The sequence below is a fragment of the Numenius arquata genome, chromosome 6, assembly GCF_964106895.1.
Source record: "Numenius arquata chromosome 6, bNumArq3.hap1.1, whole genome shotgun sequence".
In the NCBI taxonomy this organism is placed as follows: Eukaryota; Metazoa; Chordata; class Aves; order Charadriiformes; family Scolopacidae; genus Numenius; species Numenius arquata.
In genome coordinates this window covers 447,769-467,310 of record NC_133581.1, presented here as the reverse complement: position 1 = coordinate 467,310, position 19,542 = coordinate 447,769, and the positions used below count along the sequence as shown (strand labels likewise).

The window sequence follows — 19,542 nt, the reverse complement described above, 5'->3', positions numbered from 1 at the left end:
CCTGACCACATCCCAACATTTACACAAGGTAGTTCAGCAAAACCCAACTCAGTCCAAGGGGATATTTAAATCCCTCAGTAACACCACACACTAATCACTCTGGAATGATTTTAATAGACTTTCCTTCAGGTGTTTCCTGTTTACACCTATAATAAACCAGGGCTCTCCTTCCATGGGGGTGGCTGTGTGAGAGTCAGAACGGCACTGGGGAGCCAAGAGGGTAGTTCCTTCGGTGAGCGGAGGCAGCGAGCGATTCCACTGGCACCAACAGGGCTTGCACCAAGTGAGAAACCCAAAAACCTTCAGGTCGATTTGGGCGTTTCTCTCCAGTAACTCCACGGCAGCTTCGGTACACGAATGCTTAACCTTGACAGAAATAATGCAAGAACTAGGCATCAGCTCCAGGCTTCAGAGTCACCTATCGGCTCAGAACCTGCGAGCAGCCAGCCATGGTCTGGCAGAGCTTCACGGAGGCTTCCTTGCCCCCTGAAACAAAGGTAAACATTGTCTTTATCCAATTCAGCCTCGAAGAGGGGGTGAAAAATAATTCACATTTTTAAAAGAAGTCTCTAACGGCCTGCTTCTGACACCATCGTTAAAATAGATTGAAATGTGAGAAGGTGTAACCTTTTTTTTTTCAGCAAAACTGCAAAATTAACTTCATCAAAATGGCCTACTTTACACCTCCAGGGGAGGAAAAATAAACCAGGCAGGTGTGGGCTGGGTAACAGGGAGCTCAGAGCTCTCTAACAGGGTCCACCGGGAAATTGGAACTTCTAAGACTTTTACTTAAAGTCTACAAGCATAATTGCCATGTCTTAATTATGCAACAGGATGAAGTGTCTTCTCAGGGGTCAGTCATTTAAAGAACCAACCAAACCTCCAAACACACAGTACGAGGTGGTTTTGCCCCTTGATCTCCTGGAGGGAAGGAAAAGCAGAGTTCAGGCTGCCTTCTCCTGGCCGAGGCAATACCCAGCGCCTCTCCTGCAGCCTCCTCGCACGAAAGCTGTACAAACCACGGCTTGAGAGCTCTGCCCTTCCTTCACATTTAATTAACTGCCAAACCCACTGCACCCGGCAGGGCTGACCGGGAGCACGCACCCTCCTGTCTTTCCGGAACGCAGCTCACGAAAAACAAACAAGCAAAAACACCTCCACTGGCCAAAGTGGGTTTTTTTTGGAGAGGAACCTCTCCCCAGAGTAGTTCTGGAACTGATGGACATACAGTTCAGAGAGTAGAAACATCTAAAGCCCTAGTAGAGCTTTTCCTCTCCTGTATACATACATAGGGTTCTGGCAACAGAGGATCTGCAGCTGCTGGACAGGCTCTGCGATATTTCAGAATAAAAAAAATAAGATCTGGTTATAATTTAGTGTGCTTTCTCCCCAGCTGACATTAAGTGCCCAGGAGGTTTTGAAGCCTACTTTCTATCTGTACGGGTACACCAGAAACAAGATGTTTTTGAAGCTGTACAAACATTGTGTTCTCTCTCTTCCTGGAATGGCCTCAGCTTCAGCTATAAAGTTATTTTTGGCATACTTAATATTTGTTTTCCTTAAACGCACTTGTCACCATGATCCTCCCGCAAATTAGGACTATCTTCCTGATTAAGTAGGCTTCAACTAATCATTACATACCTGATAGTTTAGTAATTACCACGCTCAAAACGCTGCAGTGCTGCCACTGTAGGGAGGCTGAGAACACAAGACCAACACTTCACGAGAGCCACCGCCGGGCTGAGGGCACAACCACCCACCTGCCCCCACACCGACAGCGGCCGAGTCTGAACTCTGCCACCTGAAGGGCTAAATGGGCAGGAAACGAAATCCTAAGGAAAGCAAACTTATACTGAGGGGGGAGACTAAAAGCAAAACTTGTTGCTTTAGCAGAACCTGTTTGCTTTAGTGAAACCAAGGGTGAGTGAGCTGGCACAGGTGAGCCGTGTATAAATAAGTCAGGAGGGTAAACACCGGGCACGAAGAGCTGTTTAAACAGAACAACAACATTAGGCACAAAACCCAGACAAAAATACAAAACACCTCTGAGCTGGCCATAAATAGGTAGCCACATACTGAATAATGGGGCTCCAAGAATGACGGGAGAGGAGCCGGGCAGGAAGGCTGGCTACGTCTAAGAGCCAGCGCGAGGAGCTGCGTGCCAGCCCCGCTGTGTGACCGCAGTGTCCCCGCTGGCCCAGCGCTTCCTTCCGCCCTATAAAAGGAAGTGGGGCACGGCAGCGGCCCCGCTCCCAGTTCCTTTGGGATGAGGTCTTTCTCCGGGAACAGCAGCACCAAGCCAAGGTCAGAGCCTCGGCTGAACTCCCCAGCACAGCCCCTGTAACTGGAGAGCCGACACAACATCTCGCCGGGCTGCAGCACCACGTCTTCTGCTGCCCCACAGCCCTCCTACAGGAGAGGAGTGGAGAAGGACTGCCATTCTCCTTAAAACAGGCACCACCATCTCCTGCTGCAACTCCATGAGCACCCACTGTCCTACCAAACCCCTGAAAACCCCTCTTCAGAAGATCAATCCATCACATGAGCTGGAGGAAAGGTGAAGGTAATACAAAAGAGGAAATGAATACACCCAACGTTTGAAGTGGCTAAATACACGGGAACTTCTCCCATCACCCTGTTCATGGACCATCTGATTCTGCTGAGACACTCAGCTCTGGTCCCGTAACTGCTGCTCCCGAGACAGGAGCGTGCAGAAGCGGTAGATGTTGGCTCTGTCTGTGCTAGACGTTGGCGTAGAGATCTTTGACCTTTGTAGATGTTGGCTCCATCTACGCTAGATGTTGGCTGCAGAGGTCTCTGACCTTTGGACTCTCCCCATCCCATTTGTACCACTTTGTTCCAGGGAATAAAACCAGGTTCTGTCCCAGACAAAGCCACAGGAAGGTCTAACACTGGAAGCACCCGAGTATCGCTGCTGTCCTTAAAAGGAGCAATTTGTCCTATAGGAGGAACCAGAATTAACTGTAACAGAAAGACCAAAACCTTCTGTTTAGTAAGACCTCTGAATAAAAGTGTATGTTTGCAGAGCGTGCTGTGGGCTGTGCTCTAGAACAACATCTGCTTTGATGGAGGTTTTGAACGTGTGGAGTTTCTCATACAGAACAGCATTCCTACACTGGAACATTACATTTTTGGCACAAGAAATACTTAGAGCTTTATTGGACTGTAGGAGAGCCTAACGCTGTCAGGAATATTATATAAACCTATATAAATTCCCTTAATTCTTTCTCAATGATTCACATCTAAAATGAGGCAAAAAAAAAATCAAAGATATTTTAATATTTTCATACTTCACCCTATATAACACTACATGGAAGAGGTTTTGTGTTGTGCTTTCAAATGCTTTCAAGACTTCCAGTCTTACTAGAAATCTTTAAAATCGAAACTGCTGGACTAGAAGCCCTTGATTATCACGGCTAATGGACAGACAGCAAAGGGAGCGCAGGGACCAGCAACCGGCTGCGTGGTCAGCAGCACAGCCCTGTTACAGAAAGTAGGGGGGAAAGAAGGGATAAACAAGGGAATTTAAGGTTTCCAGAATCTGGCAGTTCACACAAAGCTTTTTACTAACAACAGGAAGCCAGAAGAGGGAGATAAAAATAAATAAAAACTCCTCTGGTACCCACAGATGGAAAGCACAGAAGGATCCCCGGGCTGTTTGGAGGCTGGGTGGAAGCTGGGAAGGTATGTGATAAGCGGGCAGTGCTAATGAACCTGATTTGTTATTATTTAAATTACAACCTACTTTCTCTACAAGTAACACAAATATTTACATTCACCACAAACCATGCAATGTACCAGAAATATCTGAGTGACTTGAGCAACCAAAGTTACCTGGATGAGGTCTTGAAAATGGTCCATCTTTAGCTTGTGTAACTCCAAAACACAAGAAAACCAGAATACTGGCAACAATACCCCTGAAAGTGGAAAACAGAACAGTTTATGTTGCTTCATCTTCCTCATGAAATTGGAAATTATGCTCTTTGTTGTAAAAAACATCTGGTCTCTGTTTTTTAACTGCTGAACACGTCAAATGTAAACCAATGCCTCTTGGAGGTTTTATTTCCGGGAAATGGGTGTAAATTGCTATATTTAAGCGTGGTTTGACCTGCTCAAGAACCCACCCAGCAAAGGAAGCAGCTCCTCCATCCGCGCGAGGAGCCGCGCCACTGGATCATCACCAGATGCACAATGAGCCGAATGCTCCCCTGTGTCTCTGAGAAGCTTTTATGGCCACTTTGTCAGAGAGACGCTGAAAGTTTAGCAGTGATCAAGCTCTCACGTTAGAGAGCTTCTCATTGCTCCTGGGAAATTCCAATGGAATTTAAAAACGAACTGTTGAACTGGCCACTGCTCCAAAACATTTTCTTACTCAAGCATTAAGACACAGAGGAGGTACTAAAGCCAAACCAGCACCGGTGCTATTTCAAAAGCTGGAACTATAATTAATACAGAGCCAAACAGGACCTAACAGAGACACAGAGAAACAATGGGAATTATCAGACCAGGAGCCCAAGTAAACCGAAGACCCCCAACCTCACCCATACCTCTCACCCCCAGCAAGGCAGGACCTGACTAAAGCTGGCCGCGTCCTGCTGTCCTCCTCCTTGCAGGAGGGGCACTCCTGCACATTCCCAGACCAAGACACTGCAAGGACTGATCCAGCTGAAAACTCACCTGGGCAAACCCAACAGGTCCTGAGTTGGCCCAGCTCCCCACTTTCACTGGGGGGGACGCGGCAGCCCCGCTCAAGGCTGAGCCAAGGTGGAACTGGACCCCCGAGGGCAGGGAGAAGGCTCCAGGAGGAGATCCCTGCTGGCCAAGCAGGAAGCAAAGCAAGCAGCAGGCAAGATCCAGGGTGTGAAGCCCCCTAATTCCATCCGGGAAGTTTTTCAACAAAGTTTTGATTTGCAAGTAAAAGGAAAACGGGAGAATGCACATTCTGCTGCGTGAATGCCCGCCCCGTCCCGCCGGGAACACAGCTCCAGCACTCAGACCAGAGCTGGGCTGAGGTGCCAGCGGGTGGGCGAGGGCTGGCCGTTCATCCCAACGTACCCAACATCAACCCACAACTCCCCCGAGATATTAAACTTCCCACATGCACACAACAGCAGCATTTCTTTGCCAGGGGTCAGCACTTGTTTTTCACGAGGGCAAGAGCCCACGCTCTATACCTGGACACGTTCCTTTACCCTTAATGGATGAAACCATATAATCCAGTCCCAAAATGCTGGTTTTTTCTATATCCAAACTCCCCATAGAATGTTCTTTTCCTGCTTAAGAGCTGCTGAAGAGATGTACAACTGAGAAATCCCTCACCACACCGCAGGGTGAGCGCAGCCGTGTCTGCAGCAAATGGTGCAACCCCTGACTGTAAATGAAATGGCTGTTTGCAGCAGCCAGAGAAAATAACTAATAACTTTTCTTTTATTGAGAAAATGTTACACACCAGAAGCATTTCAAAATCTTCTTTCAAAATAGAAAACAAAAGGATTTATGAAAACTGGTTTGCAACATTCACCTCCGTGTATGAAATGTTTGTGTCCTGAAAATACAAATGTTTCCCCTAAGAGACGTAGCTGGGTATTTGGCTCGCTCTGTGACACTGGGAAGCACAACAGGATTAGCTCCTGAACGCGACAGCAAACAGATCGTACCATCACACTTTTCAAAGATGAAGATGCTAAAAAAGTTTTCAGCTGATCTCAAATAATGAGAATATTCTGTGTTTTGAGTCACCAGTCTTTGTTTGGAAACCCCAGGCCTACCAACCGACGTTTGCACCAACCAGTCTGCGTTCTGTCCCCAGTAACACCACACATCTCCCTGTTGGCTCTCGTGCTCAGCCAGGAGCCAAGATGTCCAGGATCGTTGGTTTTGGCCCGGGGAGGGTGATTTTCCCAAAGCTGGGGATGGCCTGAATCTAAGTAACCACCAGAACCTGCAGTTATGTCCTTTTTCTAAAATCCACTCCCAGGCAAACAGCAGCCGGGCTGAAGTCAGCCGGAGCTCCAGCCGGATGCCTCTACTTCAGCTTCACCATGGGAAGTTCTGAAGAAAATCACAAACTTGTATAATAACCACACCAGCTCCATTATCTCTTGTTTTTTCCTCCAGTAACTAAATTTCTGCCCTTAACACCATCACACATGACACCATAACATTTGTGGCTGTTTGTGGGTGGGGTGGGTGTGGTTGTGGGCGTTTGTTTTGGTTTGGTTTTGGTGTTCTGGGACTTTTTGTTGGTTTCTTTTTTTGTTGGTTGGACTCGATGATCCCAAAGATCCCACCCAACCAAAAATACTCTGTGATTCTGTGATCACGCTGCCTCCTTAGGAAGCCTGCAGAGCCCAACCAGGAGCCGGGGCTGCTGCTTTCCAGGGCTTGAGAGAAAAACTTCTCTAGGATTTGAGAGGGGTTTCTTCAAACGGCCCCAGCAGGCGGCCTGGCGGGACAGGGCTAAGGTCTGCTCTCAGGCAGCAGCTCAGGAAGACATTTAAATGGCAAAGTGCACCTACAAAAATAATTTTAGCACTTAACTAAATACGAAAGGGAGAACGTGGCAACAGTTTTATCAGTACAAACGAGTTACTGTTTGTCTCTTTTTAAGAGCGGATTGGGCGACACGAGACAATGACGCTTGTCTGTGAGTGTCTGTATCACCCTTTGTTCCAGGCCCTTAACGAGGCAGGTCCCACGCCGTGCCCCGTCCCGGCCGTGTCTGCAGCAGCGTGACTGGTACCAGCCCCTCACTGGTAGCCCAAGCCTGGACCTGGGAGGCAGAGGTCGAGCCTCCTCCTCACCTTGTGTTCTCTGCAGGTGTTCAGCCACAGGAGCTGGAGATCATCAGCTTGCCAGCACACAGACCCCGGGACTAGATCTAGCCTTTAACAGAACTGTTACCATGGCTGAGCTGTGAGCAGTTATTGCCAAAAACCAGTGCAGAAAGGCACCTTAGAAGAGAGGCTTGAAATTCAACATACAACCCTGATGCATATACGATTTGTTAAACCTGAATGTGATTTTTTTTTTTATATGGAAAATATATTAACTTTTTTTTTGCCCAAGAACCCCTGCTCAGCATTCAGAGTATCCGGGAGACATGGACTTTCTCCACAGCCACTGTATGCCAAGGAGGCCACTGAATCTTTAGCTGCCCTCAGAGCTGGGTCCTGTCAGCTCCTCCTGGGGCTGCACGGACGGTGGTCACACAGGATGGACTATCTCACAGCTGCTTTGAATGCTGCAGGAACTGTAATTAAGAGTCTCACTGATCAGACAGGCCTTGCAGGGCAGGATCTCTTCAGCTAACAGAATTTTCAACCATTTACAGCAGAGGCAGCTGATCACAGATCTCACACGATCACACCAACATCTGTGTGTGTGACCCTAATGAACTTCAACTAGATTTACATGTAAAACATTTCTGTAAACCTTATCTTAAAAAAAAAAATAATTCCTCTTTTATTGCCCTAACATGTTGCAGGAAGGAAGGTGGCACTGAAATGCCAGCATATAAACAGATGCAAATATAAATCTCTGCTAAGACACCACACCCCATGATCTCATGGGTGCATCCTCTTGGGTTTTGACCACAGTTTCTCTTGGTGACTTATTGCAGGAATCCAGCCCCTCGCCCTGCCCAGAGATGCTTCTCCAAGGGCCTGGGTGAAGGAAACACTTTTAGAGGGGAGAAGGCGGCAGGGAGCCCCAGATTCCTTCCTCTGGCTACTCCAGGAAACACGCACAGCAATTTGTGTTCTTTGCTTCAATTTAATGTTCTGCTCTAGGCACCTGCTGCCGTTCACAGCCTGGCACCTCGCAGCAAGAGCCTTTGGAAACAAAGGAGGCTGAAGCGTTTGCCTGCATGAATTTAGGCTTTGCACCTAAGCACGGGAACAGTGCCCCTCTGTCGCTGTGCAGCAGTTGGAAATAAAGCAGCATGACAGCTAGGGACACTGCTCGGGGGTCACCAACCCACTGCCGGTCGGTAAGCAGGCGAGCGTTCCAACGAAGTAACTGCACACAGGGACAGCCTTAGGCAGGCCAAAATTTTAGATCAAAACACACAACAGCTCTACATTACCACTGAAAAAGATCTCAGGGTAGGATAAGGGATTTTAAGTTATGGAAGCAAAAAAAAAAGTTGTGAAAATTTGGGATATGGATACATTTATGCATGTTGTGACCATCTTAGTCCTGCTCCAAAATGCCTCTTTTTGTTCAAATAGACACTTAAGGAGCCACACAAAATTGGTGAGGAGCAATGAGATGTGAGAGCGGCAGGGAGACGGATGCTAACAAAGACGTAAGAAGAAGGGCTGGGACGGGAACTGAGCTGGAATCCTTCATGCTTACTGGCACTACACTTGGCACAGCACTTCCCCCAAAGACCTTGGGAAAGGGATTTAATTGAGACCAGAGAGGAGCTCACAGAGAACTGACTCAGCATAAGGAGGGTGCTGAACCCCACAGATGCCTCCATCCCCTCTGGGGCCAAGGCAACGGGTGAAGCTCAGAAGAGGCCACAGCACTCTGGTGTTCTGTTTGCATTGATCTTTAGCTTGAAAAAGTGATGATTTGGCCGATATAACTACTCTCTCAGAATCTGGCATGTAGTTTGGATGACAACGGCAATAGCATGAGTGGAAACAGAGATGTATCCTCCAAAACCAGTAAAAAAAACAATTTGGAAGACCGTACACAATTCTCAGGATGCTGCTTTTCCTGTATTTTTGCATCTGGATATTGCAGGCAGTATCCACAAGCAGAGATACAGAAGTGATCAAAGAGCATTCACTGCTCGTTGCCTGCTAAGGTGCTGTTAAACTGCTTTCAACAACTGGTCACCTTATTCCCTGCACTGAATACGCAGAAAGCAACTTCTATTTCATGAAAAAAAGGTTAATCTGCTGATTAATCTTCTTTGGGTTTGTTTTTATTAAAGCAGTAAAGGCTCTAATCTCAATAATAAGATATTCCACTGAGTCACCTTAAATCTGTATTACTCCCTAACAATGTGTCATCACTTCTCTTCCAGCTTTCCCCCCGCTCTGTTCTGAGCTGCCATTCCCAGGGATGCCAGGCCTCCATCCACTCCCAGGGCTCCATCCACTCCCAGGGCTCCCTCGTTATACAGGAATAAAATGGCATTTGCTCACACCAAAGCTTTGCAGAAGTTTTCCCAGCTCCAGACAGGTCACTGTGTTCCAACCTGTTCAGTTCCCCACGCGTGAAAATACAGCCCCGCAGTTTGGCACACGTGTGAGTTACACCAGCGACAGCTATTGTGTGCCTGACAGAACAACCACCACTATCTCAGGAAATACCCCAGGTCCTGCATCTCCATGACAATGAATACTAGATCCTGAGTCACTTTAAAAAAAATGTAAAAAAATAGGAAGAAATCCTTTAATAGCAAGGGGAAAAATAATATTGTACTTAAGAAACCAGACTGGTAGGAAACAGAATGATTTCCATGCATATAGAAAGGATGCTTTGCAGTCTGTAAGCACCCCCTTAATTTTTAAAACATACTTAGATTTTCAAAAGACCACTTTTCTTCCCCCTTTTTGTTCCCTACTTATTTCTTTAAAAAGAGGAGAAATTCAGCTACATTTAATTAGCTCAAATTATAGTACGAATGGACACATATAAGACTCATCTCATTCTTTTTTTCCCAAGAGTTTCCTTTTTGGCTACAAGTTCTCCTGTTAATTTTCAACAACAAATCATGATCCGTATTGAAGTCTTGAACGTCATTTTACAAAAAGCACTTCAGTCAGAAAAATTTAGTCATGGCTCACACAATTTAGAAAGTCGAGTTATTTTAAGAGAAAGAGGCAGAATCATTGCCAGAGAAACTCAGCCAGTACTTTGAGGCTTTAGGAAGAGTTTTGTATTTTGTTTTAAATCACACGCAGGCGGCACCACCCGGTGCGACAGTGAGTGACACTAAACCGATTAGAAATTAAATTCAGCAGCCAGCAGAGGAGCTCACAGACTCGGGCTTGGGTTTGTCACTTTCTGAGGGTTTGGACGTTTAAAGGAGTTAATGCAAAGGTCATTTGAGGAGGCTCATCCACAGGGTAAAAGCGTGTACAGTACCCCGGCCGCACAGTTCTACCCCTTTCTCACACACCCCTTGCAGAAAGGCTCTCCCAACTACTCACCTCTTTGTATTGTAGGCTGTATCTTGCGGCGTTTCCTCAAGCAAGGTCACGTAGCCCAGCGCACAGGTGAGGATGAACAGGACTGTCAAGGTATGAGCTCTCCTGAAACGCAGCAGAGAGAAAAATGACGTCAGGAAGCAGAAAAACTTGTCCCTTCACCTGTCAGCGAAGCCTTGGGAAGCGTGATACACAGACAGCGGTCGATGATACTGAAGACGTGTAATTGCACAGCCCAGAAGCAGCATTCCCAATGGCACCGCATTAGTTATCACCAGCACACGACAGAAACCTGCCGAGGAGAGAGGGTCTTCCTTGTTTACTCCCCCCGAGCTTTGAGTTAAGGAAGATTTGGACGAACACTTGCCAAGTGAACAGCAGCAACTTGAAAAAAATTAGCACCAACTCTGCTAATACTTAGAAATAAACCCCCCCAGCTCTCCCTCCTGGTTAGTGGGGTCTGTACCGATGGTGCTGCCGCACAGCTGTTTCACAGCCTGTTCACCAAAGCTGCAGCAGACGGACCAGCCTCTTCAGACTGAACAGAAGGAGTCACTCCAGACATGGGAATTACACGCTACCAGAAAAACTAGTCATTAAAAAAAAAAGTAAAATCTCTGAATGAGAACAGTTGCAATTGTAAGAATTATGACGCTCCTCTAGATGCCTTATTTGCAGTAATTCTCACAGTTCCAGTACATCCTAGACGTGAAGGTGTGCAGGTACACACACCCCCCTACAGGTTTGACACACAGAATACTCCTACAGCGCACCAAATGCATTCTTTTAATGTCACGCTGAAAATTCCTTTCCTAATGAGAAGCCATTTATTGTTTTCACTGGAAAACTCCTCTGACCTCAGCTCAGAAGCAGGGGAAGTCTGGCCACTTAAGATCAAGTCCCAAAGACACCAGTTCTGGTTTAGAGGACTACACAACAGCTCTTAACACAAGCGGTGAAAATCACCCCAGTATAAAGCACCAAGCGTAGAGACCAGGGAAACTGGGTGACAGTGACAGTATGTGTGGGTACTGTTTGTCTGTGTGTGCATGTGTAAAATACATCACAAGTATTTGTACACACTGGCTCTTTTTACATAATACAAGACAGCACTACGTTTCCAGTTTATGCCAAAAGACCAAAGTTTGTGTATATTCAGGTTGCACAGTGCCTGATAAACTAGAGATCACCATGGATTTCTAAGGGGTCCACCGACACCCTTCAAACATCAAACCCAGAAATCTACCTAAAACTGCTCTGAAAGTTAAGGTAAGCGTTATTTTGAACTACAGTTTCATCCTAATCCAAACCACAGCCACTTCTCGCAGCATCCCTTTAATCCCACTGGAAAACACAGGCAATACCTCATAAGCAGATGCAATCCTCTTCTGCCGCTGCTAAAAAGGTGTTGGGCTTTTAACACTGTCCTTCCTCGCAGCCCAGAGGACAAGGACTAACCAGCTCCAGGGGAAAAAGAAAGAGAAGGACCCAGGAGTACTTTCAAAATTAGCCAGGAATCAACAAAAGCAGGCAGAGGCTGGCAGCAGCAAGCTCCCTGCTCGGCAGCAGCATTTTCCTCGGCCTCCCCGGCTCCACGTCCCGGTGATTCAGAGAGCACACGCTTCCCAGCCCGCTGCCACTCACCTGACTCGTGCCGATTTTGTAACCTCCAGTAGTTCAAAACCTGAATCCAGCCCTGCCAAAGGAGGCGGCGCAGCAGGGGGCTGAATTAAATGTTCCAATTCACTTCAATCAGACCATGGTGCTGCTTGCTGCATGTATGTATGTATGTAATCAATACAAAACCAACCTATATTTTGATCATAGGAAAAGGTTAACTATGCATTCTATTTTATGCCTTGTTTTATTGTTTACTTTTTTGAACCTAATATCCAAGAGGCTACTGAAATAGACCTAAAAATGCTGTCTTCCATCTTACCATTTCACCCTCTGAACACCTTTATGACATCAAATACTTTTTCAGGGCATCGAGTGTCATGGAAGTTGCCAAAAACTCAGTTATTAGTGTCTCCTCATGTAGATAAAAACCTCTAGAAACTCCTGTGCTAGAACAAGGACGGTCTGGTTTCACTCACCCAGTGGGGTTTGCAGCAAAGCAAATGGTCAGCGTTTGAGCTCCAGGCACAAACCTGCTTTTGGGTTAGTTTTGGTGCCACAGCCATCACCTTGAAGCTCCCCACGGTCCCCTGTAACGACAGCCAAGAGGCCCCCCAGCTCCCTCCCCGCTCAGTTTTTCCCCTCCAACCAAAGGCAGGTTCTCCCGCAGCAAGTTTTCGAGAGGGTTAGTCCTGTAAACGTACGGTCAGTCCAGCACCACATCCAGACGCCAGGATAAAGACGTTTGGATCGGTCTGTTTTGGGGAGAGCGGGTTGGCAGCTTCGAGCAGAAAACTGCGAGTGGTCTCAAAGCGCTGGCGGGTGCCAGAGGCAGCAGAGCATCCTGTCAACCTACCTGTCAGCGCAAAAAACAAACAAACAGACAAACACAGATACACACCGTGCCCTGCCACAGCTTGAGAGCTAAAAAAATAAAACAGAAATCCACAGTCACGTGGAACAAGACTAGATGTGACACATATACAGTGGCCAGAAAAATGAGCAGCGTACAGAAGAACTCGTACGAGTGAAGCCAGACTGGGCTAATTAAACTGCATAACGAGGGATTATTTTAGTCTTCACATAGACTTTAAAATAATGCAGCCAGAGGAAGACAACAGAGCTAAGAAGATCCCGGCAAGGTAAGCACTGCAGGAATTACACAGCAGGGCTTATGCTCTCCCCACGGAGCCGGGGGCGCTGCCGGGAGCGAAGCATCTCCCCTGGGAATTACACACAGTCTGGCCACGCACCAAGGGGGACAGACACCACCAGCTCGAGGAGGTTTTAGGTCAAAAAATCCAAGAAAGCAGTGCCTAAGAGTATATACATATAAAAAATACGTAAGACCAGGAAGGTCGAAGAGAATTCACAACAAATCCCAAACTATTAAAAAGCCAGAACATGAAATAGCTGATTTTTCTGCACTAGCATTTTTCCGACTTTCTGTATTTTACATCTAGCTCTTTCCCCATTTAAACACTAGGGCATTTAAGGGAAATTCAAGTCTTGTTTTCATAAAAGTACTTGCCCTGCTAACTCAGTTGAACACCGAGGGAGAGCAGTTCGGGCCCCCCAGCACCGTCCCTCCCCTCAGCAGCTTCCACAGCACGGGCTTTCCCAGGGAATGGGACTCAGTTCCAGTCCAACCTCTCTTTTTCTGCTGTCACACTCAGAAACTGCAGGCTTTACAAGGAAATTACTGTCAGAGCTTTAATTTTCCAAATAAAGTAGATGAGAAAAATGATCTAAGGCTATTTGTAAGTATGCTTTTGGGGGGCAATGGGAGGGCTGGGAGCAGTGATACCCGGCGGCGGAGGGGTGACCTCCTTCCATCTCCAGCACAAAGGACAATCAGCTTAATGAGTGGCACCACACCCTAATTACTATCCGCTGCTCTGCACCGGGGTTCTTGTTTGTCAGAAATGATGCAATGGCTGCCCTGAAAACAGTAACAATCATTGAGAACAACCTGCAGAGTGTTTTTTTATTAATCTTTTTGTCAATTCCCTAAGCAAAACCAAATCCCAGAGACCAGCCAGTGTGGTCTGTCCCTCTGTCCCCCCGGGTTAGAGACTTACATTAACAGCTCCTGCTGGGGAAGGGGCTGTCAACAAACCCAGCTGGGCTAGCTGCAACTGCTTCACAAAAAAAAAGTATTTTTTTCCTTGATTCCCAATAACGGTAAAGTCATAAAAGCATTTCTAGAGGAGATTTTGAGTGACTGTCAAAGCGGCCTGCCCTCCATACACCAACACGCCATCTGACGCCTGCTGGGAACTCTAAGGAAACATGACAGACGGACAATACAACAAAGGTATTACTTCAACGGCAGCGGAGTTATTGTGAAGAATAAGGTAGAGGGCAGTTATTGTAAGGAACGACGTACAGGAAAATACAACAATAATTAGTAACAATTTAAAACCATCCAATATTTTGACATTCAAAATCAAAATCATAATTAACAGGGGAGCAATCCTGTTTGGATATAGAGAGGTTTTTGAAACCTTCTACAAAGATTGGTCATAATCTTGGCAATACATCCCAAATTAGAGACATGAGGCAGACGTTCAGGTTGCACGGGGCTGAAGCAAGCGCTCAGGCCTCAACATTTCAAAACTAAGCGTTTAACCGCCAGTTTGTGACACAAGCTCTCTCTCATCCACCTACACCTGAAAAAAATAACCAGTGGCCACCAAGCCAAAGTCTGCACTTTGTATGTGCCGCTGCCTGAAAGCTCCAAGCACCTGCATCCGTAACGCAACAGAACCTGGCTGTTGGATTGAAGCTGTAGTGTGGTTTAAAAGCTGGTTAAACTCTCAGATAATAAAAAAAAAGTACCTATTCTTAGACCAGCAACAAGCCTTCAGCACATCTCTAAAGGTACACAGCGCTGATTAAGTTTCTAGACATACTTGTGACACTCCAAAATAGTAACATTCAGTTTCCTTGCCATAAGCTGGTGCCTCTCGTAAACCCAGGGCTGCGAGAGAAGCACAAAGGCTCGTTCCTCCAGAGAAGCCAGACCCGGGCACTCAAAAGGCAAGCACCTTCAGCAAACCAGCCGTGTGCCTTTGGATGAAGAGGCAAAAGCCAGTCTCCCATTCTGCAGTTCTAGACAGTTCACAAGTTAAAGTTCCCAAGATGATCTACTTTAAACATTAAACATTTTTGTATGTTTAAACCTACTGAAATCCTGGTTTCGGGTTTCAGTTTGAAACTGATCCAGAGCCTCAAGCCCGGGTGGGGAAACTCTCATAGGGTCCCTGCATAAAGAGATTTCTTCCGCACTTGTAGCTGACTTGAGGGAACTATGCGATCCCTTCCTTCCAGGAAAGGCCTGGGACCTTCCAGTATCGCAATTCTCAGGGGACGGCCACCTCCTCTGCCACAGGAGTCAACGCACCCGGCCTCAAACGGCACCACGTCCCAGCAAAGGACACTGCCGGCGGGGACCCCACCTCGTGTGGCACCACATCCCAGCAAAGGACACTGCCGGGGGGACCCAAACACCCAAAGCCATGGGCTGGGTGACACCTTGGTGGCCTGACACGAGACTTCTCTGCTGGAGTTCAGCAATATGCTCCAAGGTGGTCAGTTCTGGGATGGCAGAGAATGGGAAGAGGGGGCCAGCAAACATGGAACCCCACCTGGGCCCGCTCTAAGGCACCAACCTTGCATTGGATGAAAAAACAAAAATCCAGGAAATGTGAAGTTTCCAGGGAGGTCACGGGGTGTTGTACGAGCTGCACAACCCTCACCAGCGGGCACAGAAAAACATTCCTGCCAATTTCAGATCTTCCCTCTCCCTAATCTCTCTTCCCGATAAACCATCAGCCCCCCTCCAGACAGCCCCTCGGAAACCCCAGAAATCTCCACATCATGGCAAGACAGAATTATTTAGCGTGAGAGAAAAAAAAAAAACGCATCAATACCCAACTGAGGACATTAAAGGTAATTAAATTCAAATTAAAGTCAGACTCAGCAAAAGCAATTAACCCATCGAGTCACAATGTAATGTGGCAGCAAAGATGTATCTGGCACCTCCCAACATCTTCAAATCAAGGCTGGAAGCCTTCCTGGAAGATGTGCTTTGGTTAAATACAAGCTATGAAATAGACACAGAAATCAGGGGTAACACTGAAATTTCAGGAGACAATTATACACAATTTCTAATTAGAAGATTCCAATCTGGTAATCCAGGATGGGGCTGGGCTGGCACGAACAGATTCAACGCCACACTACCTTCTGCTGCCAGGACGGGGAGGAAGGTTTCCTTCTCTCTTCAGAAAAGTTGCTGCACACCCCCACTCTCATCATTTATTTGATTTAGTGGAGATAAATCGATTTTACTATTTCACTGAGCTGTTTTGCTCCCCCTCAGAAAGACATCCATCCCCTCTTTCTCCAGCGTCACCTATCTTTAGGCATCTCTCACGGTTACTGCTCACTGGCACCAAACCCCAGCTTCTGTGGGATCCCCCTTTTCCCCGCACGGAACCAAGTCCCAGCAGCACCATCCTGTGAGACACACCGGAGTCACTCTCCCGCGGGTGACAGAAACCAAGCCGCAGAGACGTAGAAAGCTCTATGTGGGGATATTTAAAAAAAAAAAGAACAAACCACAAACAAACCAACCCGGTGGTTTTTCCACGCTAGCTCAGTAGAAACATCAGATCTACAGCGCTCCACGCCGCACAAAAAACAAAAGTCAAAACCTCAGCCACAAAGAGGTCCTTTGTTTGCATTCAGAGAGCGAATTCTGTAAGCGGACGGGCAAGAAACAATGGCAGGTACTGGAAACACCAGTGGCCACGTTTGCCCAGGCCAGTGGCCGCGTTTGCCCAGGCCCAGCCTTTCCAGCGCTCGGCCAGTGGGAAGAGAGGTCGGAGATTCGCCCAGGGATAATCCCTTTCATAAAGCTGCTTCCCGTTTCCTTCCCTTGACGTTCCCCAACGACAAAAAGAGCTGACAAGGTACTGACTGAGCAGGTTCCCACAACGCAGTTAAAATATAGTATTTTCTAGATTCCAGTTACTAAGACTGAATAAGAACAGAAGCATTACACAGCATGTGACTTGTTTTTCAAAGTTTTAAAAAGATTCTAGAAGAGCAGGCAGACAGCTAGAAAGTACCACCTTTCCCAAGGGTCGCGTTTATAGCAGTGAAATTACTTTTGCAAATTGAACTACTTTACTTCTAGAATGATTTCTGACTGTGTCTACAAGTCCCAAATTCTTGAATTTTTCCAAACCGAGCAGGCCACAAGAGTAACCGTGTCCACTGGCTTCCAAACTTCAAGAAGAAAAGGTATTTTCCATACTTTTCCACACGGGCAAAGACAGAGGGCAGCTACACTCCTAAATTTCCATTTTCTGTGACCACCTCTGTAACAGACAGCGCAAGAAGAGTACCAAGGCTCACAGGAAGAAAATCATTCCTCTGTATAATCTTTATTCTCGGCCGCTGTAGGAACCGAGTCATTCCCAAAGGGTATGGTAACGCGCTGGCACGCACGGGTCAAAAGGAACAGCAGGAAAAACCTTGAAACTTTTACAAGCATTTTAACTCCTGGCTGCCAGCGCAAGCAACGTACACTTCTAGGGAAAATAAAATAAAATAAACGCTAGGGAACAATTCGACTGCCCTCCTGGAAGGGACTAGCCGACAAAGGGGAAGCTCCTGAAAGAATGATGGCACATTCGGAGCTTCAAAAGGAGAATTCACGGGGACAAATTAACTGCAATTACAGCCCATATTTCAGGATGATGATCCCGTACCAACAGCAGACTGCATGCTGGCCCCACACCCCCACCACAGGAAAAAGGTGCAACAGGGTGAGATTATACAATAAAACCAGTAACGGGCGTTTTTAGGGCATACAAAATGCCTGGCAAGAGCCTCCTTAAGCAGACAGTAAGAAAACGATAGCTTTACCCATTTTCCATTTATAAGACGGCACCACTCTGCAGACCTCGGCAGGCTCCGGCTATTCAATCACCCGCTCAGCCGACATGTGGCTCTCCAATGTGCTCTCCGAGAAAGGTCCTCTTGCCCTCAAGACGATGTCCCTTGGCTACGCTTGCCCGTGTCAGGCTTCTGCAGAGACCACCCTGCGACCCGGCAGCATGGAAGCCTTCCCTTGCTGTTGGTACCGGCAGAAATGTCCCCTGGAATCGGCAGCTTCATCCAGACGGACACCCTGCGCTCGGCCGCTGCCCACACTGGCAGGGTGAGAGCCAAGCGCCCTCCCCCTCCGGCTCCTTAATGTCAAACTCCAGCCAAATCATATCGCCCTCGGCTCATGTTCCCAACGAGGGACCTCACTCTCAGCGTGGGCTCCTTCGTCGAGGGGGACGCGCATTTAGCACTCACAGGAAAAGCTACAGACCTACACACGCGTGCTGGAGTGGGTTTCTGGAACAACTCCAGCAGAGATGGGATTTAGAAGCCCTTTTCCAGCATCTCTTCCTGCGAGGATTGAATTTAAGAGAAACCCGATTTGCCCCACTGGCCCAACACAGGCGGTCGTGGCTTTTCTGCACCGATCTCCTGGACTGAGCACACCACAAAACCATACGAAACGATGGCTTAGCGGTGGACTTGGCAGCGTCAGGTTGACAGTTGGACCCCGCGACCTTACAGGTCTTTTCCAACCTAAAAGACTCTATGACTCTATTCTGTGGAACACCTGACCGGCAGAAGTTAGGGATAACGACTCTGGCGTTCTGTCAGGCTTACGGGAAAGAACGCGGGCAGAAAAAGCTTTTCCCAAGGCCGAGGGAGCGGAGGAAGCCGAGGGGCTCACACACACGCCCGGAGTCAGGCACAAGCCTGTGCCCAGACGGGGGGTCCCCGGCGGCAGGGTGTCGGGGGGACCGGCGCCCGCGGAGGGGCCGGGGAAGGCGCCGCTGCCCGGAGCCTGCCCTAAACCGCGGTCACGGCGCCGGGAAACGGTAATTAATATTACCGCAATACCGGGAAAAACGCCTTCAGACACAGCCTACGGTCTCTCAGCACCGGTAGCTGTGGCGGCTCAGCCAAAAGCCAGGTAAATCGCAGAAAACGCGCCGCGTTTTCTTCCTCCGTTTTCCCCAGCCCGGTGCCCGGCAGCTCCCCGCGGAGCCGCGCCGCCCGGCCGGACAAGCGGGGGGACCGAAGGGCAGGAGCGGGCCGGGGGGAGCCGGGGCCGGGCCGTGAGGGGGCGGCTCTCACCAGAAGAAGGTGTTGGTGCCGTCGTCGTAGACCTCGGACTCGGTGCTGCGGCGCAGGCCGGGGCCGTCCCTCTCGGCTCCGGGCGGCGGGGGCCGCTCTTCCGCCGCCTCGGGGGGGTTGGCGCCGCCGTTGGGCTGCGGGGGCGGCTGCTCCTCCAGGGCGGCCTTGCCCAGGGCCGCGCCGGGGCCCCGCCGCTCGCCGCGCCTCATGGCGGCACCGGGGAGGGGGGGGGGGGGGAAAGGCGGGCGCTCGCGCCGCTCCGCCGCGCGCGCGGGGCACGCCCCCGACGCGACCCCACGTCGGCGCAGGCGCAGAGGGAAGCGCGGCGGGAACAGGGCGTCTCCCGTTGCCGTGGCAACCGCGCGGCCGTCGGCGGGTTCGCGCGAGGTGCCGCCTCACCGGAGAGGGCCCCCCCGCCCCCGTGTCGTCCCCCCCCCCCCCCGGTGACAGGAGCCCCGCCGGCCGCCATAGCTCCCTCGCTGAGGGGACGCGGCCTCCTCCCTCACGGCACAATGGAGTC

The 19,542-nt window shown here is 48.7% G+C and overlaps 1 protein-coding gene across 1 annotated transcript in view; it reads right to left on the bottom strand.

Moving 5' to 3' along the window:
- Positions 1–19,231, bottom strand: part of PTDSS2 (phosphatidylserine synthase 2) — a 39,009-nt gene extending 19,778 nt beyond the window's left edge. Inside the window, exons 1-3 of the mRNA XM_074149316.1 lie at positions 19,023–19,231; positions 10,194–10,295; positions 3,856–3,938 (exon numbers count right to left, since the gene is read on the bottom strand). Coding sequence (XP_074005417.1) covers positions 3,856–3,938; positions 10,194–10,295; positions 19,023–19,231 — 394 coding nt within the window. The remainder of the gene's footprint in view (positions 1–3,855; positions 3,939–10,193; positions 10,296–19,022) is intronic.
- Positions 19,232–19,542: the final 311 nt, after the last annotated feature.